This window comes from Sceloporus undulatus, chromosome 2 (assembly GCF_019175285.1).
Source record: "Sceloporus undulatus isolate JIND9_A2432 ecotype Alabama chromosome 2, SceUnd_v1.1, whole genome shotgun sequence".
NCBI lineage: Eukaryota > Metazoa > Chordata > Lepidosauria > Squamata > Phrynosomatidae > Sceloporus > Sceloporus undulatus.
Genome location: NC_056523.1, coordinates 185,534,920 through 185,562,065, shown reverse-complemented (window position 1 = coordinate 185,562,065; position 27,146 = coordinate 185,534,920). Strand labels below are relative to the sequence as shown.

Sequence of the window (27,146 nt, the reverse complement as noted above, 5' to 3'; positions counted from 1 at the left end):
AGCCAGGAAGCACAACCAATCCTCACATACCTGGGTTTAGAAAAGGAAAAGCCTCCACACCAGATAAATCAAGGCTATGTGCCTCATGATAATTTTTTCCCTAGAGTTATAAAATTGGAAGAGACCAAAAGGGCCATCCAGTCCAACCCCCATCATGCAGGAAGACACAACCAAAACACCCTGAACAGATCACAATTCAAACTGTTAAAAAAACAAACTCCAAAGAAGACTCCACCACACCCCAAAGCACCCCATATTCCACTGTCAAACAACTCTTACCATCAAGAGGTTCTTCCTAATGTTTAGATGGAATCTTATTTCCTGTAGTTTTAATCCATTTTTTCATGTCCTATTCTATGGAGCAGCAAAAAACAAACTTGTTCCATCCTCAATATGACACCCCTTCAAACATTTAAACAGGGCTATCATGTCACCTCTTAACCTTCTCTTCCCCAGGCTAAACGTACCCCGCTACCTAAGCCATCCCTCAAAGGGCATGGTTTCCAGACCTTTCACCATTTTAGTCACCCTCCTCTGGACACACTACAGCTTGTCACCATCCTTTTTGAATTGTAGTGCCCAGAACTGGACACAATATTCCGGGTGACCAAAGCAGAATAAGGTGGTACTATTACTTCCCTTGGTCTGGATTCCAACTGATGCAACCTAGAATCATATTGGCTTTTTTAGCTGCTGTATCATACTGTCGACTCAAGTTGAGCTTATGATCTACTTGATTCCTAGATCCCTTTTACATGTACTTTCATGTCAAAGCCTCTAATCAGCCCAGCAGGAAAAGCAGACTTGTTACCCCTGAAATGTCCACCAGATGGGAGCATCTCAACCTTCTTTGGTGAAAGCTCTCTCTCACTTGTGTGTTTCCTTTCTGTGAGAGGGCTGATTATCTTGTATAATTGCTCAGTGGGGTGAAGGGATGTTCCGAGACTGTTTCTGCTCCAACAAACACACTCAGACACTTTTGGTGTTGTCCAACTATAACTTTATTCAAAATTGTTTGTTTCCTGCCCCCCAGGGGCTACACTGTCCCAGGGGCCCCAGTCATCCTCTGCCTGATCCTCCCCTCCCTATTTTTGGCTACGACTACACAGTGAGACCTTGGATTTTTAACAAAAGAAAAGAAAACAACCTGCATCCCAGGCTTCTGGTGCTGCCTACAGGTGGGACATGGAGTTGTGGCATGTGTGTGTGTGTGTGTGAAACAGAGAGAGAGAGAGAGTGCAGAAAAGGTAGGAGGCAAGGAGGCTATGGATTTGGGAAGGCCTGGAAGCCCCACTCTTTATACCCTAAAAAATCCGTGGGGAGGGGAGGTTTTCCTGTCCATGGCTGGACGAAGAGGTGCGAGTGCCTGCCCACCTCACCATGTTGAAATTCATGGCTGTTGCCACAGATAGGTCTTGGAAGTGTCAATCTGGCTAGGAGGGGGCGGCAGCAGGAGACTGGGCCCACCCATCGTGGTGGCGGCAGGAGGAGCCGGAGCAATTGGCATGATGGGTGGGGCCAATTGTGTCAGCGGAGCCATTGGCATTGGCGGGTCTCCCTCGGCATCCCACAGGCTGATCAGCGGTGGGTAGACCTCATTAAGGGGAATGGCTGCTGCGTGTTGCATGTACTTCTTGAGTGAATGGCGGCACCCTTTTTCCTTGAGCCGACGCGAGGCGCAGAGGAGCAGAAGCACAGCACTCAGGGCGGCTAACAAGGAGCCAGTGATGGCTGCCAGGGCTGCCCCTCCTGCCCAGCCTCCCACCAGCTCCACAGACAGCGAGGCCTCCTTGGTGGTGACATTGAGGCAAGAGCGCTGTGTGCGAGGCAGTTGCCAGATGGGTGGCACAGTGGTTGGCATTGCTGGGGGACCAGTAGAGGGTGCTGATGAAGCTCTGGAAGCTGAGGAAGAGACCACCGTTGCTAAGAGGTGAGCCATGAATGAGGCTGGAGACCCTTTGGAGGTGCTCCAGGAACCTGGAAAAGACACAGAAGCCTCTGTAGTTGCAAAGGCTGTTTCCAGAGAACTAACAGAAGATTCCAAAGCACTTGCAGAGGTTGCTGTGGATGTGGGGATGTCTGTGTACCCACCAGCAACTGAGGACTTGGGAACAGAGGACACAACAGTAAGGCAGATCTCGTAACGGGTGGCAGGTTGCAAGTGCGTGAGATTGAATTCCTGGATACCCACAGGGACCCGTGCCGTGTAGCTCAGGTGGGGGTTGTGGATGCGCATAGTGGCCGATGACCACACTGGCAGAGCCGGGGGATGTGGTGTGGCTGGCTCACTACCCCTCTCATTTTTCTGCCCTTCCATAAAGGATGTCGTCCACTCCACCACCACAAAGTGAGACTGGACCTTCTTTGCAAGGACGAGCAGCCTGACAGGATTGATGGTCCTTTCGCCAATCACGACAAGAGTCACGCTGCGACTGGTTGAACCCAGATCATTCCTTGCTACACAGGTATAGACACCCGAGTCTGCTGAGCTGACTGTGCTGATCTCCAGGGTTCCTCCTGCCCTGAGATGCAGCCTCCCAGACCCTGTCGTAACTTTCTCCCCAGATGGGGCTATCCAGTGGAATTGGGGTGGTGGCTCTGAGCTGGCCTGGCAATCAAGAGCTGCCGTTGAGCCAGATGATATCTCCAGCCGTTCTAGCAGGTCCTTGGAGGTGATCTCTGGTAGGCAGGTTCCTCCTATGGCACTCTTCACTGCTTCTTGGAGCTCTTGTCCAGCAGCTTCTGGAGGTGAGAAACAGACAGTATTCTGAGACTCAATCAATCGGATATGACCTGTGACTAGTGGTTCCCAGGCCTTTGGGCAATCACAGCGCAGGGGGTTTCCATACAGATTGAGCTCAGCCAAAGCCGGCAAGGCCCCCATTAGGCCTAGTGGGAGAAGACTGAGGGCAGCATTACTCACTAGCAGGGTGCGAAGGACTGGCACTCCCTGGAAGGCCCCTGGGTGTAAGTAGGAGAGACGTGGGTTGTTACACAGCTCAAGCTTGGCCAACTCTGGAAGATTCTCAAAGGCTCCTCTGTGGATGCCAGTAAGTTCCTCCATGCCGTTGAGGCTCAGCTCTTCCAGGTGCAGCATGTCCTTGAAGTCACCTGCCTGGACCTCTGTGATGGGGTTCTTGTTGAGGTCCAGGAACTTCAACAGAGGCAGGCCTTTCAGAGCTTGGGTGGGAATGTGGGAAAGATGGTTATCATAAAAGGACAAGCTTTCCAAGTAGTCCAGGCCTTGGAAAGCATTGGAGGGGATTTCGCTGAGCTCCATTCCAGCTAAAACCAGGCTGTGAAGTCGGCCCAGTGGTTGGAAGCTCCCACCAGTCAACTGGGAGATGGGGTTCTCTCCGATCATCAGGATTTCCAAATTGGGGAGTGAGAGGAACCAGCGATGGTCAATAGTAGGGAGGCGATTGGCATTTAGGTGCAGCCGGAGCAGGCTGGTCAGGCCAGCAAAGGCCAATGGCTGGATGGAGGAGATGCGGTTGTGGTTGATGTACAGTTCCTCAAGGGATGCCAGGTCGCTCAAGCAGTGGTCTGGCAGCTCCTCCACCTGGTTTTCCTCTAAGTAAAGGGTAATGAGGTGGGAAAGGTTGGCTAGCCCAGCGTCACTGATTCTGGAGAAATGATTCTGGGAGAGGTCGAGCTCAGTCAAGTTGGACAAGTGCTGGAGCTCTCCATTGACCTGAGAGATCTTATTGCTCTGCAGGAGAAGGACCTGGGTGTCTGAGGAGAGATTGCTTGGCACTTGGGTCAGGAGGAGGTCATTGCAGTCCACGGTGCGGGCTTCATGGTAGACAGACTGTGGGGTGAACCATGGGCGGGTCTCACAGACACACTGGGGTGGGCAAGGGTGAGGACTAGCGGGCAAGCCTTGTAGGAGTAGCATCAGCAGGGCACAGTGGGGGAAGCAGGACATTGTGCTCTCCACAGAGGAACTCCCTTTGCCTACCCACGGTCCAGGGTCTCAGAAGAGAAACTGGTCTGTCAGAGGTTGACTTAGGGCTGCCCAAGAAGCAAGGTCATCTCTAGAAGAGAAAAATAGAAGAGATAAGCCCAGACATACAGGGAACATAAGTTTGCATGCACTCTCTTTCTCATTCACTTTCTCTCTGTATGGCATACACACACACACAGTGGTTTCAAGACCCCATTTTTGTAGGAAACAATGGCTAAAATCCAACAGCCAGTTTCAACTACAGTACTGTGGATGTATTAAAACAGTAGCCGTGTAGTACGAGAACATGTATGTACATCTCATTTATTCAGTGGGTCAACTCTGGTTGAGACTAGCAATTGAAATTATGCCAAGAGTGGACAAACTGTGGCTCTCCAGATGTTGCCAGGCTGCACCCTCAGCAGCCCTGGCCAGTGTTAGCCATGGTGAGGAGTTCTAGGAATTGTAGTCCAAGAACATTAGGAGGACCAGACTGTAGCAGGAGATTTTGCAATGGTCCACTGGTAAACCATTGGCTGTTTATTGTAGCTCTCTCATTTGTTCTTGTTAACTGCCATCAAGTTGACATTGACTTATGGTGACCCTATGAATGAGAGACCTCTAAGTCACCTTATCTTTAACAGTTCTGCTCATGTCTTGCAGACTCAGGGCAGCTGTGGCTTCCTTGATTGTGTCTATCCATCTGCAATGTAGTCTTGCTCTTTTCCTACTGCCTTCCACCTTACATCAAGAATTATTGTCTCTTCTAGTGAATAATGTCTTCTTATGATACGGTCAAAGTACAACACTCTCAGTTTAGTCATCTTGGCTTCTAGGGCGAGTTCTCTCCCACAACCTGTCTTTTTCTCCTTCACTTCACACATTTGTTCTTCTGAGCCTACAAAATCACTTGTAAGAAGAGAATCCAGAAGATCTCATCCTACCACTACTCAGTTACTGATGTTGTTTAAGCATGCCATTCTCTTAATTTCCCAATGAGAAAAATATGTGTCCATACAGAACGTCCATCCCTTGGCACACAGGGTTCCATTCTGAGCCCCCAGATCTATACCCTATTGGTGAATTCTGGTAGATGGCATTTCAGGACACCTAATTGTTGGTGATGTTGTTGTTGTGTGCCTTCAAGTCATTTCTGACTTCTGGCAAACTGAAGGTGATCCTATCACTGGGTTTTCTTGACTGAATTTGCTGAGAAGGGATTTTTGCCCTCCCCTTCTTCTGAGGCTGAGAGAGTGTGCCTTGCCCAAGATCCTCTGGGGGGTTTCCATGGCTGAGTGGTGATTTGAACCCTGGCCTCCCAATGTCCTAGTCCAACATTCAAACTATCTATGTGGCTAAGACCACCTTTCTGATCTCAGAATGATGAAGTGCTATCATTTTGCAGATAATTTGTAGGTTTGCCAAGTGAGTGAATGAATAAATGAATGCTGGTTTTCTGAGTGTGTCCCAAGGCCAGAAGAACTTGTAGCAAGGGCAAAATTTGATGAAAAATACCGACTGGCAGTTTGAAAAACCTCTCAGCCATTGGTTCAAGTGATGCCACAGAACTGTGAAGATCACAGCTGCTAGAACACTACTTTAGATTTCTCCAAATAAGACCTATTTGCAAACTACTAGCTGACCTGTGGCATCACAGAATGTTTCCAAATACAGTATTTTAATCCCTCAGGGAAGTCTTGTTGTTTTATTTATTAAATAGATTTACAAATAAATTTTCTGCTCACTGGGCATCCAAAGGCAAGATACAATTAAGCTACAATATAAAAACAGAACAAACAAAACATTATTTTTAAAGCAGGCTATTTTAAAAGCCAAAGGTCTGTCAGAGAACTCCGGTGCTTCACCAAACTACAAATCCCAGGATTCTATAGGGTTCTATTGGTTCAATGGATATATTCTTTTGGGGTTTAACAAGGATTTAAGCCACAGATTCTTCCCACTTCCTCTTAAAAAGTGTAGCCTTTTAAATTACCCCCCCCCCCCCGCCCCGAGGAGGTACAATGGTTAAAGTACAAAAAGTTTGCAAACAATACAACTGTATGATTAAACAGAAATGTAAAAAACGTATCTCCAAAGATGTCCAACTCCACACACCAATCACAAATCAAACCAAGATGAATTATATGTTTCTGCACTCCTGGCATATAGTTGAAGCACTGCATCTTCACCATCACTGCTGTGATCAGTCAAATTCTTGCTTTGAAAAAAAATCTGGATAAGCCTTGGCTGCGCAGACAAAGTTCTGCTCCTACTTTTACGGCTGTCTGTTCTGTTTAAGAGGAATTTAAGATGACACACAAAAAAAGAGAGCAGGTTTTCATCCTTCCTTTTGTAAGATGCAGTGGCTAAATCCAAAAGAGGACAAGGCTTTCTGTATACTGAATGACTGTGTAGAAGGCAAAAGTTTTATCAATGACGTTTTTCTCTTCCTTTCATGACAAGCCATGTTTCTAGAAATATCCTACATTCCAGGGATTAATCATCATCACCATCATCACTCTTATTATTATTATCCTGCTTTTCTCCCACTTGAGACTCAAGGCAGTTTACAACAATTAAAAAAAACATAGTTAAAAATTCTCAAAATAAAAAAGTTAAAAAGTGATTGAACGATTAAAAAAAATTAAAAATAGTTAAAAACAAACTTTTTTTTTTTAAAAAGGCACAAAATAGAAAATCCTGCACATTGTTTAGTTGGGATGGGACTTTTACAACCAGTACAAGCTCCAGTTCCCAAAATTTCATAGCACTGAGCTGTGGCCTTTAAAGTGGTGTCAAACTGGACTATTTCTGCGGTGCAGATGCAGCTTTAGCAGCCAATGAACAACCATGCTTCTGAAGAGATTTAAACACACAGAGCCACACTTGTGAATCTTTCCATGGATGTTCACTAACCACTGGTATTGCTTATCTGTGCTTTAAAGTGCTTTGTTCCTGCTTGTCCCTCATTTTGGTTGTGTCTACTTCATTGGATCCCACTCTGTGACATAAAAAGGGCTAAAATTTCAGTGCTGCTCATCAGATAGTTGAGATCTTCATGATCCAAAGAGCAGCAAAACAATTCATGTGGAATAAATGTCATACCCTTCTCTATCCAGGTGTTGGCTGGAGGCAAGGGGACACAGTTGGAAACAGATGTGCTGTCCAGTATAAGTTTGACCTTCCAAGCAGGGCTGAAGAATATGTGGCCATCCAGATGGGAATGAACTATATGCTTTTCACCCAGCATAGTAAAAGCTGAGGATTGATGGGAGTTTCAGTCAAAGAGCATCTGGAGGACCATACATTCCCTGTCACTGATTTAAAAGCTCTGTATGGTTTAAGTCTGTATACTTGAAGAACCACTTGCACTTATATGAGTTTTCCCAAGCTCTCAAGTGGTCTTAGAAGAACTTTCTTCATACCTTGCAGAGATCACCTGAGCTAAGCTGGGTGATGACTTGAGACACTGTCTACTCAGCAATTCCTTCTCCAGACTGATTTGTCTGGCCACGGTCTGCTTCCTTCTAACACCATATGAAGCCCTTATTATTATTATTTTTGCTTGGGCTTTTAGATGTTCTGATATTCTGGTATGGGGATCATAGAATTATAGAATACTAGAGTTGGAAGAGACCACAAGGGCTATCCAGTCCAACCTCCTGCCATGTAGGAACTCTCAATCAAAGCACCCCCAACATACGGCCATCCAGCCTCTGTTTAAAGATCTCCACTACACTTCCACTGTTGAACAGCCCTTACTGTCAGGAGGTTCCTCCTATTGTTGAGGTGGAATCTCCTTTCCTGTAGCTTGCATCCATTGTTCTGGGTCCTATTCTCTGGAGCAGCAGAAAAGTGATTGTTAGCATGCCTTGTTAATGTTTAGCTCAATGATGTTCATAAGGTGGGATGGGACACCTGGGGTGTGTGTGAGTGATTTAAGTAGGAACCAAGACTTGGAGGCTCTATCTCTCCTCCTCTTCCCAGACTTTTTAATTTGTATTATTTACACATGTGTTGAGTTAAATATCACATTTACTTAAATAAAACTTTCTAATTTGAATGGGTGTTATTTCCTTGTAAAATGTTAAAATATGAATATACATGAGTATGCAAATGAAAATAAGCACAGTAAATAAACAAAATATTCATATACTATGTTGAATGGGAGGATATGAAGTCTGCATGTAGATGTAAAAAAAAGGGGAGGGCAAAGGTAAAAAGTTTGAACACCACTGGTTTTACTAATATCCCCTGCGCATGTTTTGTGATGCCCAGTGGTCTTCTGTGGCCGTGGCCATTTTAAATTCTGAATAATTTTAATTGTTGGGAACAGCCACTGGTGGCTTCCATGGCAGTGAATTCATAAGCAGTGAATTTCCTCTGGGGTTTAATTTGAAGGCCAAACAAGCTATCCAAGGTGCTGAACTCTATCCCCCAAATTAGACCAGCACCATGGAAAGCTACTTTAAAATTTAAAGAAAACCTGGAGTGGATTAACAACCCCAGTGACATAGAAAATACCAGCCCCCAGTAGCCACCTTGGGACCTCTTTTAGGATTGAGAGGCAAAGTAGGTGTAGGAATAATAATAATAATAATTTAAAAAATAAGGCAATAGGGGTGTATCTCAAGAGATCCAGAATGGTGTGATGGTTGAGTATTGGACTACAACTCTAGAGACCAGGGTTCGATTCCCAACTCGGTCTTGAAACCCACTGGGTGACCTTGGGCAAGTCACACTCTCTCAGCCTTAGAGTAAGGGAATGACAAAGGGAGGAAATCTTGCCAAGGAAGCCCCATGATAGGTTTGCCTTAGGGTCTGCATAAGTCAAAAAGGACTTAGAAGCACACAGCAGCAACAATGGACATGTCTCAGTTAATAATGCAGAGGTTTCAAAAGAAATCTGTTGATACAAAAAGAAATGGCGTGAGGAAATATATATTATTTCTTTAATGAAGCACTGGTGGCTATGAAATCATGACCAGTTCCACCCATTTTTACACAAGCTGTCCTGGATTAATCCTGAGGAAAACAGCTGGTGGAGGTGTGGAGGCTTCTGCCCTTCTTTGGGAAGCTTTAGGGTGAGGATTGCATGTTCCTGGGTGCCCCCTTTCCTCATCTTTAGGGATAAAACTCAATGACCGGCTCCTGAACTCTGGTGCTGTTGATCTGTCTCATCTGTGTGGGATGGGATTTGTCCAAGTGGTACTGGCAGCAGCGGCAGCAGTGGGGCCTGCTGGGTAATGGATGACCTAGATAAATGGGCATGTAGCACAGCTGGGTCCTGCCTGACAGGCCCCCTGGCATCAATCTTGAGGAAGGGAAGGATAGGAGGACATGATTCCCAGCAGCAAAGGAGTGGGGTTTATTCAGAGCACATTACTGGGGAGGGGTGGGAGAAGAAAAGGGTTGCTAATCGCATCTTGGACTGCCCAATTCTGAACCTGTGAGAGGGCTCCAGTCATAATGTGTGAAGTGAAGATGGAAAAAGACACAAAGATAATCTAGTCCAACCCTCTGCCAGGCAGGATTATACAGCTACAGCCTCCAAAAAGACGCCTATCCAACCTCTGTTTAGATCTCCAAAGGAGAGTTCACCACTCTACGAGGCAATCTATTGCACCCTTGAACAGCAAAGAGGTTCTTCCTAGTGTTTAGGTGGAATCTCTTTTTCTCCTGATTTGAATCTATTTGTTTCTGGAACAGCAGAAAAAAAGCTCATTCCATCTTCTACATGATGTTCATTCAGATATTTAAAGATGGCTATCATAATATACCAGGCTATGTTTCAGAAGACGGAAGTAGCAAAACCATCTCTGAATCTTCCTTGCCTAAGAAAGCCCTATGAAATTCATGGGTTTGCCATCAGTCCCTAGGCGACTCGTAGGCGTGCGCACGCGCACACACACACACAGTACAACTATATAATACTTTTTCTTGAAGGAGGCCAAGACAATTGTCTTTATTCCTCTTCCCTCTCTTCATTTTATCCTCTCAACAACCCTGCGAGGGAGGTTTTACATGGAGAGAGCAACTGTTCCAAGCTGTCTCACTGATCTGCATGGCCAGAGTGAAGATCGGAGCCTGAGTCTCTCTCTCTCTTTCTCCCATTCATAGCCTGATGCACTAACTGTCATGCAGCATGGGCACCTTGCATGAGGCACCAGATAGGGCCGGCCTGGTGGAGGCGAGGGGATTTGAGATCCCCAGTTTCCTGTCCTTCTGCCACTGCCACCCTCTGGCTAATGAACTGGCACCAAGCCTGGATGGTGCTGTGAGTGAGTCGTGTGAGGCAGAGCGTGAGCTCATTTGCACGAGGGCCGAGAGCAGCAACAGCAGCCAAACGTCGTGAAGGGGAAGCTAAAAATAGAGATGTGCCAAAGCTAGGAAAAAAAGAGAGAAAGAAGGGGGCGGTGTGGCAGAGAGGGACAGGGACTTTAAGAAGGATTGTATTAGTGAAGGTGAAGGGTTGGAGGACAACGCCAGTGTTGCCATTGATCCAAAAGAGGCTCCATCTGATCCTGATCCTTTGTCCTCACTCCGGTTGTTTCTCTTGTTCCGATCATGGTGACAAGGCAGGGGACATCTGTTCAGGGTGGCTGCCTCACTGGTGCTGATCAAGCCTGCAAAGAGGGCATCTCTCTTCTCCCCCCCCCCGCATCACCAATGTTCTTCCTCCTGACCTCACAGCCCCTCTTGTCCCCAACTCTCCCTTGTTCCAAACTGACAGCTTCATGGGGACGGTTGCTGTGAGGCTGGTCACGAAGCAAGCTTTTGATTGGGAATCTATTTAGGGAAAGTAGGTTGGGGAGAAGCCCTGCAGGAAGTGGAAGGGACTTCTTCTCTGGCCCACCAGTACAAGAGCGGGAAAGAATTTCCCCTTGCACTTTTGGCATCAGTTATTTGGGAAGTGGGCCTAGCATGCAGTCAGCAGATGGGGGGAATCCACGTTTCAAGCCTGTGGTGGCAACCCTAAGGGCCACAAGAATTGCACTGAATCATTTTCATAGCTTAGGAAGCCTAAGTATGCAGAATTCTAGAAGCTGACTTGGCAATTTATTGCAACTGCCTAACCAATTCACCACCACCATTCAACAGTTTTTAACTGTTGACAAACCTAACACAGGGTTTTCTTGGCAGGTTTTATTCAGAGAGGGTTTGCCTTTGCCTTCCTCTGAGGGTGAGACAGGAGTGTGACTTGCCCAAGATCACCTAGTGGGCTTCCATGGCCGAGTGTGGATTCAAACCCTTGTCTCCAGAGTTACAGTCCAAAGTTTAAACCACTACTCCATGTGGGCTCTCCCTGTTTTAAAAACACTTTTTTTTGGTTGGTGGTATGTTGTCTGAAAGTTCAGCAGTTTGACCTGGTATATGGCAGTTTTAGATGTTCCTTGCTGACATGGTGCATAGTACCTAAGGGTGGCCAAGATATTTTGGCACTTTAGGCAGAAAATCTCACAAGCGCCTCTCCTTGGGAGCAGATACACAGCAACAAGAAGGAGAAATGCAATTAACATTTGCTGCTATTTCATGACAGCTCAAACTGGCTGCCAGATGCAACAGCTTAAACCAGCCTAATGGTGTGGACAGGCCTGGCTGATAAACTCCCTGAAGACACAGGCCTTCACAAGGAAAACGACTGAATGCAATACAGGTTTTTTTGTTCTTGCATTCAAATGCTCAAGAACAGAATATATGCCTCAAGACATTTAGCTAAAGGAGGCAAATGAGAAGATGGCACTTTGCCCCACTCTGCTGGATCTTTCTTCAACATGGGCCACAGGACTTGGTTCTCTGATGGTCTTGAGAGGAGCAGGCAGAGTTTAGGGAAAAGCAGATAGCTTTGTCCTCCAAGATCTGGGAGGCACTTCGGACCCCTGAGCATGAACTTCCCCATTTAAGGCCAAAGTAGGGAATTTGAGCTGCAAAAAACTCCCCCTCCACATGCACTTCTGGTATCTAACTGAGGTGAAACTAATCATATAGAAGCACACTTTGGCCATTAGTGGCACTTCTAAAGTGATGAATCTGGCTCTCCAGGTCTCTTTAACCACTCTTCTTGTAAGGGTGACAGGGGGGTCAGAAGAAAGCACTGTGTCTTCAGGGGATAGAGGATGACCCACAGCCTTGCACTGTGGGCTCATTTAAAGTGGGCCTCATCAGCACTGCCATAGCCACATCTTCTGCACTGTGGTGTGCCCAGGAGCTGATTTTATGTCTGCTCCTGGGCACACCACACCTTAGGGCCACATGGACTACCAGAGAAAATGCCCCAAATCCCAAGAACATGAAACAAGTGGCCAGAGGTCCATGGCTGCTGCTGTTTTTTTAAACAAGAGCCTGAAACTTATTTAAAAGGTGAATTGCTTATTCTGGGGGCTTGTAACAGGGGCAACTGACCCCCCATTTTGGGGGTAGAAAAAGGGCAATGCAGGGAGTCTGGAGGAATCAAGGGCTGCAGAGAGTTTGAGGTCTCCATAGCAGTGGTGTCACTAGCTAGGGTGTCACCCGGTATGGAGGATGTCACCTGTGAAGGGTGAGTATTTCTCCCTCCTGTTGCTCCATCATTGGGCTTCCTCCCGAGGGAGGCAGCCTGGCTACGGTGCAGCCAGGAAGACCATACATTCACCCTTTCTGCACCGAAGGGGAAGGAGGGCCCAACCAAGTGACACTTTTCCTCTGGGGTATCACCTGGTGTGGCCTGCAGTGGCACCTCCTATATGATGCCACTGGGCCTTAGGGCTCCATTTTGCACACTCCTGTTCAACAGAAGGGAGGATGACAAAGCATCTTTGGCAACCAACTCCCAACAACCCCAGCCAATACAGCCACTGCTAATTGTAAGGGATGAAGAGTATTGTAGTTCAAAGGAAATAGAGGAGTAATGTTCCCCACTCCTATAATGTATGATTAAAAAGTGGCTGCCACATTGTGGGCTGGGGTTAAAAGTGTGTTTTGGTCTCGAGAGGTCAATGGCCAGTGGGTTAGAGGACTGCCAGAGATAACTTATCCACTTAAAGTGATTCTGAGACTGTACTGCTTGCAGACTGATTTTTCTTGGAACTATCCAGCCATTGCTCTAAGCTGCATGTGGAATTGCAGTGGACTTTCCACCCCTTTTTTTGGATGGGGAAAGTAGAATAGCACTGTATGGCACTGTATGGCCCCAATCCAGCATCCTCTTAGCAGAGCATAAATACACACATGCAGACATACACCATGGCAGCACTACGTAATCCCTCTGCAGAATAGCAACATTAAACAACCCATGGCAATGACTGAGTGCCATTGCACAATGCCCATTGCCCAATACACAATACATGATGCAAAACCACAGTGGAAAGTATAGACCACACAATCACACTAGAAAGTATAGGATGCATAACCACGATACACAATGCACAACTGGCAAAGACAAGACACAGATTAATATGCTGCCTATGTAATCACTTCGGCTGCTATGCATAATCAGGAGAATGTGTTCATTGTGCAACCGTGACTTTTTCACCCTCCATGTGTAGTGTAACCTATGTGTGTATATGCCCCTAAGTGAATTCTGGCCCATGCATAAAAAAGGTAAAGGTTTTCCCTTGACAAGATTGTCTAGTCATTTCCAATTGTAGGGGATGGTGATCATCTCCATTAATCAGCCAAGGGAGCCAGCATTGTCAAAGATGATCCCATGATCATGTGGCCAGCATGCCTGCATGAAACGCTGTTAACTTCCCACCAAAGTGGTACCTATTTATCTACTTGCATTTACATCCCTTTGAATTGCTAGGTTGGCAGAAGTTGGGATTAGTGACAGGAGCTCACCCCATCATATGGCACTTGGGCCTCAAACTGTCAACCATCTGACCTTATGATCATCAGAACTGGTGTCTTAACCACTAAGCCACATCCCCAGTGTGTCCCCCCTGTGTGCCCGTGTGTGTGTGTGTGTGCGCGCGCGTGTGTGTGCGTGCACCTTAATATGTTCCATATGCATGGTGGGAATGATATAGCTGACCAAGTGACTGGTGGCTTACATAACAAGGGGACCCTGAAAATGCTCAGGCTTTCAGTCCAAACTGTAAAAGAGCTACCCAAAGTGCTGAATCCTACCCCTCAAATAGGTTTAGACCCTTGGGTAGTGGCTTTACATTTTGGAGCAGATTCCCCATTCCACTGACATGGAAGTCACCGTATAACTGAGTAGGAAGGATAGGGAAAACGTATCTGAGTGTCTTTTTTTAAAGCCCTTTTTGATCAATGTTTAAATCATTGGATATCTATCTCTGGATACATAGGAACTCCCTGAATCCTCTCTGAGGATCACTGAATCTCTGGAGCCTCTGGTTCATCAGGCTCAACAAATGAACAAACAGTCCATAGACTGGAAGGGTCAGAAAGTGCTGGCTTCTGTTTAAGCAACAGATTTAACATAACCTCCACCCACTGATTTGCTTGCCTTTTGTTGTTCAGTAATTACCTGCCATTACAAGCAACAATGGTCAGTTATAACTAGAGGGAGCAGATGGAAAGGCAGGCACAAAGATTGTTGTGGAAGAGAGCCTTGGCAGCCCAGCAGTAATTCTTGTCCTTGGCAAGCGATGCCTGTCCATCCTTTTCACACCAGGAAAAGCAACACCTGCTTTTGCTGGTGGGAGGCTGCTGATAAAGTTTCAGGAATGTATGGGAGAAATGTAGGGGTGTGGTGCAATGGCTGGCAACCAAACTGTCGAGGCCCACATGGCCATCAGGCAGAAAAACAGAGAGATCTGCCTCTAGTTTTGGCATGGCCTGCTGGTGGGTGCAGGGCACCTGACCATTTCTTTCCAACTTTGGTTACTGAACCTGGCTCACTCTGGCTCCAACAGTGGCATGATGGAGGAAACATAGGCAGGGGAGGATAATGTTTGTCGCCATGCAGTGAAAAACATCACTGTCTGATTTCTGCATGCCACGCCGCTCTTAAAGGCACCAGCTGGAACATCTCCCCAGTCAACTGGTAGTCTAGAAAAACATTTCCTTTGCCAGCATGAAGGGATACATCTAGTTTGGTCTGCTGGGTTAGAATCAAGTCAAGTCTAATTTTATCTGCATTGAGCCAGAGGCCATTGCAGTTATAAAAAATACAATAAAGACATAACTGACACAAAAGCTTACTAATACTAATGAAAGACAACCACCCCCACTGATAAAATATGGTTTCAGTACTAAAAACAGATATAAACAGTACAGCCAAAGGATCTTAACATGCAAACAGGATCACAGATTTCATTATTGGCCCTCCATATCCGCGGATTCTGCATCCCTGGATTCAACCATACATGGCTTGAAATATTCACCAAATTTCCTGCCACAAAAAGCAAGCCTTGATTTTGACATTTTATATAAGGGATATCATTTTACTACGCCATTGTATACAATGGGACTTGAGCATCCATGGAGTTTGGTATCAACGGGGGTGGTGGGGGTGGTCCTGGAACCAAACCCCAGTGGATACCAAGGGCTTACTGTACACACACACATACCGACGTGCAATTTTAAGGTGCGTTAGAAAGTTCAAGGCTAGAGTAGAAGAAAGCACTATGTAAATATGTGTGTGTGTATGTGAAAAGCAGCACAACCTAGATAGGTACTCGAGGTTGCTGATTATAGTTGCAAACCCACCACACACTCAAATACCTAGTGTTTTTGGCTTTTACAGCAGCTTATATGCTAAAACCAATAGATGAAACATGTGCTCAGCAACGTGACCAAGCTGTCCTTCAAAGCAAAGCTACATGGGTCAGTTCAAAAGTTGGAAATACAAGTGCCATCCAGCTTTGTGCTTTAATGTTCTGCCTGTGTACTTGCTGCATGAGCATCTAAAGCACACCTATTAAGCCTAGATCATTCCAGGCGTCCCCCATGATTATAGCAACTTCTCCTTCAAAGGCAACTGATCATGTTAAGGGCTACCTTGAGCATTGCACACATGCTGTATGGGAGCCATTTAAGGACAAATACAAGAGGGAGAAATGAAAGTGCCACACTGTGACAGAGGGTGCCACAGATGGCTACATGGTGGCAGTACCCACAACTTGGGAGGAATGCATTACAAGTAACATGTTGCTTTTGTGGTCTGTGTGTTTGTCTGTGAAATAGGATAGCACTATGTTCCTTTTGAAAGTACAGTACCAACTAATAATGGCTCTCACCATTGAAGAAGTACTTTGTTACTTTTGGGGCATTTTCAAGGGTTCCTCTCTCAAATTTCAGGCCATTTTCCTACTGTGGCAGATGAATTTTCTCCCTCCACACTCAAGGAACTTAAAAAGTAACATGTAACTTAATGAGAAACCTTATGTTGCCTATCAATTTATGACAACCTCATTAATTTCACAGGGTTTTCTTAGGTGGTTTTGCCAGTTCCTTCCTCTGAAATGTAGCCTACAGCACCTGGGATTTGTTGGTGGTCTCCCATCCAAGAACTAACCAGGGCTGACTCTGCTTAACTTCCAAGATTAGACTAATACCCTTAGGATATTTAGGTCCCAATGAGAAAACTTAATGGGATCTTAAAGTTTTTTCCCCTCCAAACTGTTATTGTTGTGTGTCTTCAAGTCATTTTTTTAAACTGTATTAACAACAAAAAATAAAATATTCATACTTACAAATACATTTTTCTCTCATACATCCAGTACAAATACATAACAAACAACAACATTCCTACCGACATATATACCTACTACCTTTCATCACTTCCCCTTCCTCAGGTCCTTGATATTTTCTCTGGTTTATTTAGATTACAACTATCTCCTCGGTATTTTATTATTTCTGTGTTTCTATGCTGATTTTGTGCTCTTATGTGTTTAAATCGAGCTTCAGTCTCTCGTATTTTATAAAGCTTTATTGCCCAATCATATTACAAATTATTCAAATTAGTTTAAAAGTCACATCATCATAGAATTTCCCCACTTCTGACGTAGATATATCAAAACTTATGCCCATTCTTCCATTAGTTTAGAATTTTTCTGGTTTTGCATAAGTCTTGTCAATTTATCCATTTCTAATAATTAAATACGGTAATTGTTCCAGTAAATGTTGGAAATGTGGGAAAGAGAAAGGAACAATGTATTGCAACTGCAATTTCTAATAATTTTATTAACCAATCTTCCAAATTTGGGATTTCTTCGGATTTCCATTCTTTTGCAAAAACCATTCTTGCAGCTGATATCATATAAAATAATAGTCTATCATGCTTTTTCTCAACATTCTCATCTATTACATTCAATAAAAATATTTTTGGTTTAAATTGTAATTTCTCATTTATAATTTCATTAATTTTGTAGTGTATTCTTGCCCAGTACTCCTTTGCTTTTTTGCATGTCCACCACGTGATACATTGCTCCCTTCTCTTTCCCACACTTCCAACATATATTGGAACAATTACCATTTATCTTGGTTAGCTTTTCTGGAGTCAAATTCCACCTAAAGTATATTTTGCAAAAAAATTCCCTTAGGTCTTAATGTGCTATATATCTTAATCTTTTGTTCCATGTTGTCTCCCATTGTTTTAGCTCTATTGGATAACCCAGATTTTGGGACCACTTAATCATATTTTCTTTTATCACATCAGATTCCATGCACACCTTTAAGAGGAATTTATATAACTTCGAAACCAATGACTTTTTGCTAGATATCAACCAATTTCCCATTTCTGTGTTTGAATGATCTATACCCACTTTTCTTTTGTCTATAATATATCTCTCATTCAATTGTCTATGAAGAAACCAACTACAACCTTTTCATCTCCTCTAAAGTTTTGAGTCTTTCCTTTTTTTCCCCTGTTGGGAAATTGACTCTTTGTATGTAAACCAAATTTATTTTAACCAAAGGTCACTTCTGCAGAAGGAATGATGAGATTTGCAGTTCTAGGAAATCTGGAGGACCGGAAAACTATTAATTGGTTTCAAACTGATTTCCACTCTTTTCTGACTACAGTAAATTATTTTATACATAGTGTTCTTCCTCTCTAAACTAAATCTATTATATACACTATCTTTCCTTATAATGCAGAAAAGATTTTCTTTCTATATCTCAAAACCTACACTTACAGCGTCTCCCTTTTCCTTCTTTATATACTCTGTAAAAGGTTGCCAAATTTTTAGGGCAGTTTTTACAGAATTTTCTTTTAATAAATTTTAACCTTAAATTGTTTAATCCTTTTTTTAAGGGAGGGGGATATTTTGTATATATTGTTGCATTCTTTTAATATTGTAAGCCACTTTGATTGTTTTAACAAAAAGTGGGGTAGAAATAAAAGTTATTATTATTATTATTATTATTATTATTATTATTATTATTAATTCAGCCAAATCTATTAATTTTCCCATCCATTCTACAATATTTAGAGACTTATTATTTGAAATGGTTGGAGGGGATAGGAATATGATATTATTCACTGTATTTGCTTTTTGTTATGTGTGGTTAATGTCTGTTAATTGTTTTGTGAAATTTAACCACTAAGTGTGATATGAAAATTTAATTAAAAATGTTTTTACATCTATTAATTGGCATTTACTAGATGAGGTCCAGAACATGTCCAGGCAATGAAGTCATCAAAAGCCTTGCTTTGGATGCCCTTACAACCAGAGGTGAGGCCATGATCACAGAGAACAGGTTTTCTCTAGCAAAGCAACGTCTTCTGCAGAGATGTCCCTTTGAAGCCAATGTTGTTACCATTGAGGTGTCAGATCAGAGCCTGGAAAAATTATTCTTTGGATTTTGTTTTCTCCAATCTCCCAGCCCCCCAAAAAGTAACTTTGCAAAACTTTGTGCCAGATGGAGGCTATTTTATTCTCTTTGGTCATTATGTAATGCTCATCTGCTGTTTTGCTGCTATCTTTGCAAGTGCTTGTTGTGTGAACCATTATGTGTTGTCCCCAAGCATCTTTACTTAGCATTCAGGGCGGGTAACGCAGATGACAAGAAGCTTTTGAAAAGTCCGCCATATGGCAACTGCGTAGTTGTAAGTGCCTCTGGCTCTGAAGTTAGCCCACCACATTTCCCCAAAACAGGAAATCTGGTAAATAGGACACATGGATGGGCAATGATGCCAAAAGTGACAGTGGTCCCTTTTCATAGAATCATTTGGAAGAGACCACAAGGGCCAACCAGTCCAACCCCCTGCCATGCAGAAAGATACAATCAAAGCACTCTCAACATATGGCCATCCAGCCTCTGTTTAAAAACCTTCAAAGAAGGATACTGCACTATTCTCTGTCCCTGATGCAGCATATTCCACTGTTGAACAGCTCTTATTGTCAGGAGGTTCATCCTAATGTTTTGGTAGAATCACTTTTCTTGTAGTTTGCATCCATTGCTCTGTGTCCTAGTCTCTGGTGCAGTAGAAAACAAACTTGCTCCACTCTCCATATGACGTTCCCTCAAATATTTAAACATGATTACCATGTCAATTCTTAATGTTCTCCTCCCCAGGTGAAACATAATCAGCTTCCTGAGCTGTCCCTCACTGGGCACAATCTCCAGACCTTTCACCATTTTGGTCGCCTTCCTCTGGACATGCTCCAGCTTGTCCACATCCTTGAATGGTGGTGCCTAGAACTAGGCGCATTATTCCAGGTGAGGTCTAACCAAACCATACAGTGGCACTGTTATTTCTCCACATACTCAATGTGGAGATATGCTCAAATAATTTGCATACAGAAAGATGAGCTCTCATGCAATTGTAGCCTTTTTGCCCTTCATTAGTTCTGCTAACCTCTATAAATATTAGGGTTTTTTGATCACCGATGAAGGCTGGCAGTGTGTAGAGAAGCTTCTCAAGTCCAGATGATGGGGCTCCACAGAAGAGTATCTACACCACACTCCGCAAACCAGACCTGACCCATTTGTGGGCTTCACCAGTCATGCAGACCAGACTGTTCCTTTTACTGTTCCTTTGTCTGTTCTAACCCATGCAAAGAGCCCTTGTGTGGAGACCAGGGCTCAAATCCAATTATTAACCCCAGTCAGAGGAGACTCATTGAATTAATTGCTCCATGGCAAGAGTCAACACTTGTACATACAGATTCAACACGTCTAGTTGAACTGGAAGTAGCAACTGACCTTAGGACAGGAATAGGAATAATGTGGTCCTTTAAATATTGTTGAAGTGAAACTCTGTACCCCTCCAACTGTACTGATTTGTCAGGGAGGGTGCTGATTAATTCTTTGCTGTCTCACTTTTCCCCCGCTGCTTTTAAAATGTCCCACTTTCTTTCTCTTCCTCCCACTTTCCCCCCTTTGTTCTCAGATTACTTCAATGGCTGGAAACTGAGTTCAAAGTGCAAAACTATTTTGCACTCAGTAAAGTTAGCATTGGGGAGAGGAGGGGGCTGACCCTCACCCTTTCCAGGAGGCTCAGACCAAAGCAAACTGCTGAAGTTTATATATTTCCTTTTCATTAGGAACTTTCTCCATCCTGATCACACTCTGATGTTGTTCAGCCACACGCGTCCCAGTTTGCAACTCTTATTGTCCTTTACCATAGGTTATGCTGGCTGAGGCTGTAGGGAGTCCAACAACATCTGGAGAGATGCACAACTGTCCTCCTAATTTAGGACATGTTTAGGGCTACTATCCTTGCCTAAAGGACAGAAGCTGATTGGAAGCAAGCTTTATAATGGAGCTGAAACCTGTGAAAAAGGACAGTCTTTTTCTCTTCCCTATCCTCTTCCTCCTTCTCCCCAATGCTGCTGCCAGCATACAGTTGCTTGTTCTCATTTCCCCTCCTAGTCTCTGACAGTTTGGTGCCGGAGGCTTATGAATATTAATTGGGCCTCCTGCATAATTGATTTTTTTCTGCATCAATCCAGTCCCTGAGCTGACCCTCTTGTTACACACTCACCCCCCCCCCCCGATTGCATATGGGTAGATTAGGACGTACTTGTTCATAGAGTGTTGGCACATGGCCCCCCTGGTTATGTACACCGCATACAGTCTTTCTGCATGTTGGTTCTGTGCTTACTTGTATGTTTTTTCGTGCAGCATATATGTTGTTGTTTTGTGACTTCAAGTCAACTCCAACGAATGGTTTGACTTGTCCAAGGTCACCCAATGGGTTTCCATGGTGGAGCTGGGCTTCGAACTTTGGTTTCCTGAAGTCCTAGTCCAATACTCCAATCCCTACTCCATGCTGGCTCTCACCAGTATATACAGTCAGCCCTCCATACCCCTCGTTCTTTATCTACAGATTCAAGTATCCACAGCTTGAAAATGTTTTTTTAAAATAATAAATTCCAAATAGCAAACTTTGATTTTGGCACTGTATATAAGGGATGCCAATTTACTACACCATTGTATGTATAGGGATTTGAGGGTCCACAGACTTTTGGTATCCACAGGGAGCCCTGGAACCAAATCCCAGTGGATAAAATGAAGCCCACTGAATGTACTAAAATGTAAAAAACTGTAAAGGAGAAAAACACTCCCATAAGTAATTGAATGGAATAGAGTGGTTTTTGGCAGGGGCAGCAGTTTGTCACACAGGTTTAAGAAAAGTCGTACTCCAGCTCTCATTATCCACATGATAATCTGGGAGTTAGGCTGAAGAAGGTTTTTCGTGTGTGTGTGTGTGCATATGCAGTCTTGATTAAACATCTACTGCTTCCCCCTTTGCCTTCAGTTTACTTCAGTTGCTGCAAATTGAGGTCTAAAACACACTACAGAAAGAATCCAGACCACTTTTACTGCCTTGGCTCAATGCTATGGGATTCTGGGAACTGTAGTTTTGAGAGACATTTAGCCTTCTCTGTCATAGTGCTCTGGTGCCACAATAAACTACAATTCCCAGGATTGCCTAGCTCTAATACAGGGTAGTTAAAGCAGTCTCAAACTGGATTATTTCTGCAGTGTGTTTTGGACCTGAGTTCAGAGTGCAAAAGTAGTTAACTCTGTAGGATGGGGAGAAAAAGAGGGAACAGAATCTTACCCTTCCCAGAAGGCTCAGACAAATGCAAACTGCTGCAGCCCCTCTGGGTTTTGTGTTCTTCCTCATTAACAATTTTTGATATCTTGACACACTGGTCTTGCTTGGTCACACATGTCCCAGTTTGCTTGTGTAATTGGAGTGTTTGTTGGGTCTCACTCACCACACACAACAATATTCCCACAAACTGGAATGTGGAATTTGAGGTAGTAGGAGGAATAGGTTCCAACTATTACTCTTGATCCTGTCTCCCACAGGAACTAAGCCTGAGAATACCTCAAATAATGCCATATTTCTACATCATTTACCCTTGCCTCTCTCCCACTTCTCTGTTGTTTCCGTCTTAGTGTCTATTTTTAAGTTGCAAACCCCTTGGGACCTGTCCTCTCCATCTTCATAAAATGTCTTCCAGCTAACGGCACAAAAGGAAGAAATAACTCTACATCTCTCCCTCAAAAAGTGTAATATGAAATATATCCCCAGACAGCTGGGCTATTGCAACCCTAGCTGAAAACAACACCAGGAAGAGCAAATTAAGAGCAATTAAGCTACCAATAAAGTTAGAAATTGTCTAACCAAGAGGAGTAACTTTTAATTAAAATTATTGTCAAGCTTAATTGATTGATTTAAGTTAGACTTTGAGCTGTACCATAATTCCATAATTAAGTTATAAAGTCATTAATTAATTAAATGACTATGCTAAAGAGCCAACAGGTGTTACATATCTCAACTAGTTCTTTTATAAATGCAAATGGCTAAAGGAATCTTTGTTTATTTTTGTCCATGATTAGTAAATTCCATGTCTAAAAGATTTTAAACCAACAAGCAGCAAGGGAAGCTTGGAAGGGGTTGACATTCTTTGTTGCCAGAGGTCCCTCCTGCATTTTAAACTAAACACAACACAAAGGTTTTTCAGCTGTTCCAGAATACTGAACTCTGAAGTCCTCAATCCTGGGACCTTTGCTGGCATCCACATGGGAATCAATAAACTAAGGATAGGGGGGCTGTAAGGAGATGAAATTATAGTAGAGTAAGAAAGCAGACGTGGGAGAAGGGGTTTTGTTGGTGGATGGGTGGGGTGCATGAGAAATGGGCTTTGCAAAGATTCATGCAGCAGTTTTATTGTTGCCTATGTGCAAGAGATGGATGGAGGAGCAAGAGGTAAACTTTTCAGCTTAATTCTGACAATGAGTTGGGCAACTGCAGAAGGGGGAATTTTTCATTTCTTTGCATTTCTTAGTAGTTCTAATGTAAGTGAAATCATCAGTAGTTGTAATGTAAGTGACATTGTGGTGCTTCCAGTTTTGTTTCAGCCAATTTTAGTGGATTTTTAAGAGTTTCCCCCCTCTTAAAGGTACTTTGAGGGTCCTGTGGCATCACTAGGGGAGTGCAGGGGATACAGACTGCACCAGGTGACACCTTAAGTGTGTGTGTGAGACACCACTTTTCATCAAAACATCCACTTTTGGGCACAAATGGCCTATGGCATTTGCTTGCGTCCCTTTAAATTGCTTAAGAGATGGTATGTGTGAGGTGAGGCTCAGTAGGAGAGAAAGGAGAGGACCCAGGTTTTTTTTTTAAAAAAATAAAACTTCAAGTTTCAAAATGTAATATTTTTAAAAAAGTATTCTTTTAAAGTTTTCTTTAAAACCATCCCCTTCTACCAAATTTTCACTTTAACCACATGAAACTATGTACTTGTAAATGCATTTAGGGTGTGCGTGTGATATTTTAATTGAAAAGTATAATTTTAATTTTGCTAGTTCTTTAGGCACAACTGTTACCATGACATTCAGTGATATGCAGGGATTATGATTAGTGAGTAATGTCAGTACAAAAAACATTATTAAGGATTCTGTATGGTGTGGCATGGGTCAGTGGGGGAAGTGACACTATGGGTTACCTCACCGGGTGACACCAGCTCTAGTGATGCCCCTGAGAGGGTCTCAGGTGGTCTCTGCATGGATCAAGATACACGAGGAACAGCCTAGAGGATCCTGGCCCTAGAACTGCCTCAACCTCTCCCCGTTACCTGGGGCCCTTTCTTCCAACACGGGGCGGTTGTTTGCACAAGCGTCCCACTATGCTGCCTGATGTTGTTCACTGTGAGGTCACAACAAGGTGCTCAGCCTCGATCACATGTTTAGGTGCCTCATTATGATCTCAAAGTGAGCATGACGGCCATGCTGAGCAGCACAGTGGTACATGTTTTAAATAGCTGCCCTGTGTCATAACAGAGGTCTCCAGCTCTTCTTTGAAGTTCCAGAACAAAAGGGCAGATTTTAAAATACATATGAAATAGTTGTATTCCCTGGGTTTGGTGCTGAACCAGTATGTCAGGGACTGATACCAATATGTTCCTGTCCATTGGATACAACTGTTTCTGTCTTTCCTGGAAATTCACTGTGTCCTGACAATCAACGGCACCTTGACCAGCTCTGGCCTACACAGCACCACTTTGAGTAGCACTGCTCTAGCCCAGAATTCCTACTTATTTTTGTGAGTATGTGTGTTTGTGTGCATGTTGGACTTATGTGGGATGGCAGTCACTTAGAGGATGACCATATTTTGCATGGAAATGTTTGCTAGCTGTGTTTCTGGGATGTCTGAGTTCATCGGGGCCATATCTATCATGTACTGACTGTGTGGCCATGGGTAAGTCAGGATGAGTCTCAGTTTCCTCTTTCTTTCTTTGGGCCTGTACAGACCGCCACTTTGTGCTGGACTGGGCCTGAACTAGGGTTGTCCAAGGGCTGAGCGTTTACATGCTGCAAGCCCTTCTCGCGGCACCCGGGCACGATCTTGGTGTGTGCCCAACCAGATGGTGCACACCACGATGGCGTCGCTCATGCACAGCTTCCAAATAGTGCTGTGCACATAGGGGCACGCTCATGCACTGCAGCCCCTATGGCGTCTCTGTAGCACCAGGAATAGGAGCTGCATTTCGTGGCCCCTTTCCCGACTGGGTTGAAGGCCTGGCGTCTGGTTGCTGTGTCCCCAACCCAGCACTTCCAGGGGTGGCACAGAGCTGCCCCTGTTGGGCTGTCTGTTGAGCCCCTTTTTGTCTGTATGTCTGTCTTTCTTTCTTTCTTTCTTTCTTCTTTCTTTCATTTGCAAATTTGGAACTATGGTGGCCTACCTTACAGAATTAGTCTAATGATGGCAACACTAAGGGTGTATCTATATTGAAGAAATAATGCAGTTGGACACCACTTTAAGTCCTGTAGCACCATCCTCTAGAATCCCGGGATTTGTAGTTTTACAAGGACTTTAGCCTTCTCGGCCAAAGAATCCTGGCACCTTACAAAACTACAAATCCCAGGATTCTGTAGGATGACATCATGGCAGTTAAAGTGGTGTCAAACTGCATTATTTCTACAGTATTGGTGAACCCTAAGACTCTGCAGCCTTCTGAAAATCAAAGCTGACATACCAGTCCATACTCCTAGGGTTACCCAATGGCAGACCATTTTCCAGAGTGTTGATAGACTTTTCTGCTGCTGGCTGCTTGAATTTTCTGCCGTTCCTTGGCACCCACCTCAGATTTTCTAAGATAGCAGTCCTGCTAAAGTTTATATTGCCACTTATCCCAGGACTAAATATAGCACCTCACTGGGTTGTAGATGGGGGACAGAGAAACTTTTTCCATTAGTGATCTATCAGGAGCTTTGATAATCAGGATTATTCCTAATTTCTCTTCTTCACCTTTTCCCATCCTCTTCTTCTGCTATCCCTTATCTGTGTCTTTCTGTCTCTCTCTCTCTCTTCCTGCTCCCTCATTTTTCTCTCTCTCTTTCTCTCCACTCTGTAGGTTATCACAGTGGCATCACTAGGGTTGGTGTCACCTGGTGCGGTAACTCATGGTGTCACCCCCCCATTGACCTCCTCCCATACCACACCATACATAATCCTTAGTAATGTTTTTTGTACTAATGTTACTCATCAATCACAATTCTTACATATCACTGCAGAGCAGTGGAAAACAGGGAGCCATGGAGATGTCTCATCCACAGGGTTGCCATGAGCTGAGATCCACTCAAGGGCAGTTAACAACAACAACTACATCACTGAATGTAATGGCAATAGTTGACACATAAACAATAACCAAAATTAAAATTATACCTTTAAATTACAATATCATAAGCACAGCCTACAATGTGGTTAAAGTGAAAATTTGGTAAAATGTGATGTCTTTTAAAGAAAATTTGAAAATAATAAATGTTAATTTTTCTTTTTTTTAAATTTAATTTAAAAAATCCTGAAGATCCTCCTTTCTTCTCCTTTCTCACCCTACTTATACCATCTCTTCCACTGAGCTTCAACATTTTAAAAGGTTGCAGGTAAACACCCTGTTTCAGATGTTTGGGGAGCAGTGGTGTTACCCACCTGTTCTCCCTAGTAACATCCCTGGGCTGCCAGTAGAAGGAGAGGTCACTCCTAACACCAGCAGTCTGAGCTGATCTCTTGCAGTGGTCTTCCCCCCACATTCCATTGCTTCATTCTTTCAGCTTCTTGCTTCATCCTTTTGCCCATATCTTTAGGGCAGCTGTTGTAAGCAACAGAATTTGGGTGCAGAAAAAGGCAACCTCCAAATAACCAAAGGACTGAAGCAATTTACCTATGCGGACAGATTGGAATGTTTACTATTGTTTCACTTAGGGAAAAGGCAAGTAAAGGAAGAATTGATAGAAGTGTTTAATATTATGGATCTCTCATAATCCTAGAATCCATGTCCATCCATTGAAACTGAGTGGCAGGAGATTCAGGATGGAAAAAAACTGTAAAGCCTAGTTAAGCAAAGCATGGTTAAAATGTGAAATTCTGACCCAGTACAAACTGCCCCCAAAGGGCGGCTTGGCGGAGGCCTGTTTACTTTCAGCCAGACGCCACAGCAGCCAAACTGCCTGGCGTCCTTCCACCCCAAAAAGAACCCAGAAAAACTGGGTTCTTTTTAGGGTGGCATGCGCACATCACAAGTGCACCATTGGCACACTTGTGATGTAAGTGATGCGCAGTGACATCTATACACTGCGCGTTGCTTACGTCAAGATGGCAGCCTCTGTGTGAATGGGAGGCCACCATTTGGCCGCCTCCATGACATGCTAGGGTTCTGGAGTGTGCAGTTGCCTCGTGCTTCAGAACCCTAGCATTAATGGCGGCACGCTGCTTTTGACCCATCTGTCCTGGGCCTCTGTTTGATTGCCAAGTTAGATGGCTTTGAAAGGAGACTGGATACAT

The 27,146-nt window shown here is 44.0% G+C and overlaps 1 protein-coding gene across 1 annotated transcript in view; it reads right to left on the bottom strand.

Moving 5' to 3' along the window:
- Window positions 1-990: 990 nt before the first annotated feature.
- The window catches only part of LOC121920398 (leucine-rich repeat neuronal protein 1-like), a 41,944-nt gene continuing 15,788 nt past the window's right edge, over window positions 991-27,146 (bottom strand). The window contains exon 2 of the mRNA XM_042447534.1: window positions 991-4,037. Coding sequence (XP_042303468.1) covers window positions 1,391-3,928 — 2,538 coding nt within the window. The 5' untranslated portion in view covers window positions 3,929-4,037 and the 3' untranslated portion in view covers window positions 991-1,390. The remainder of the gene's footprint in view (window positions 4,038-27,146) is intronic.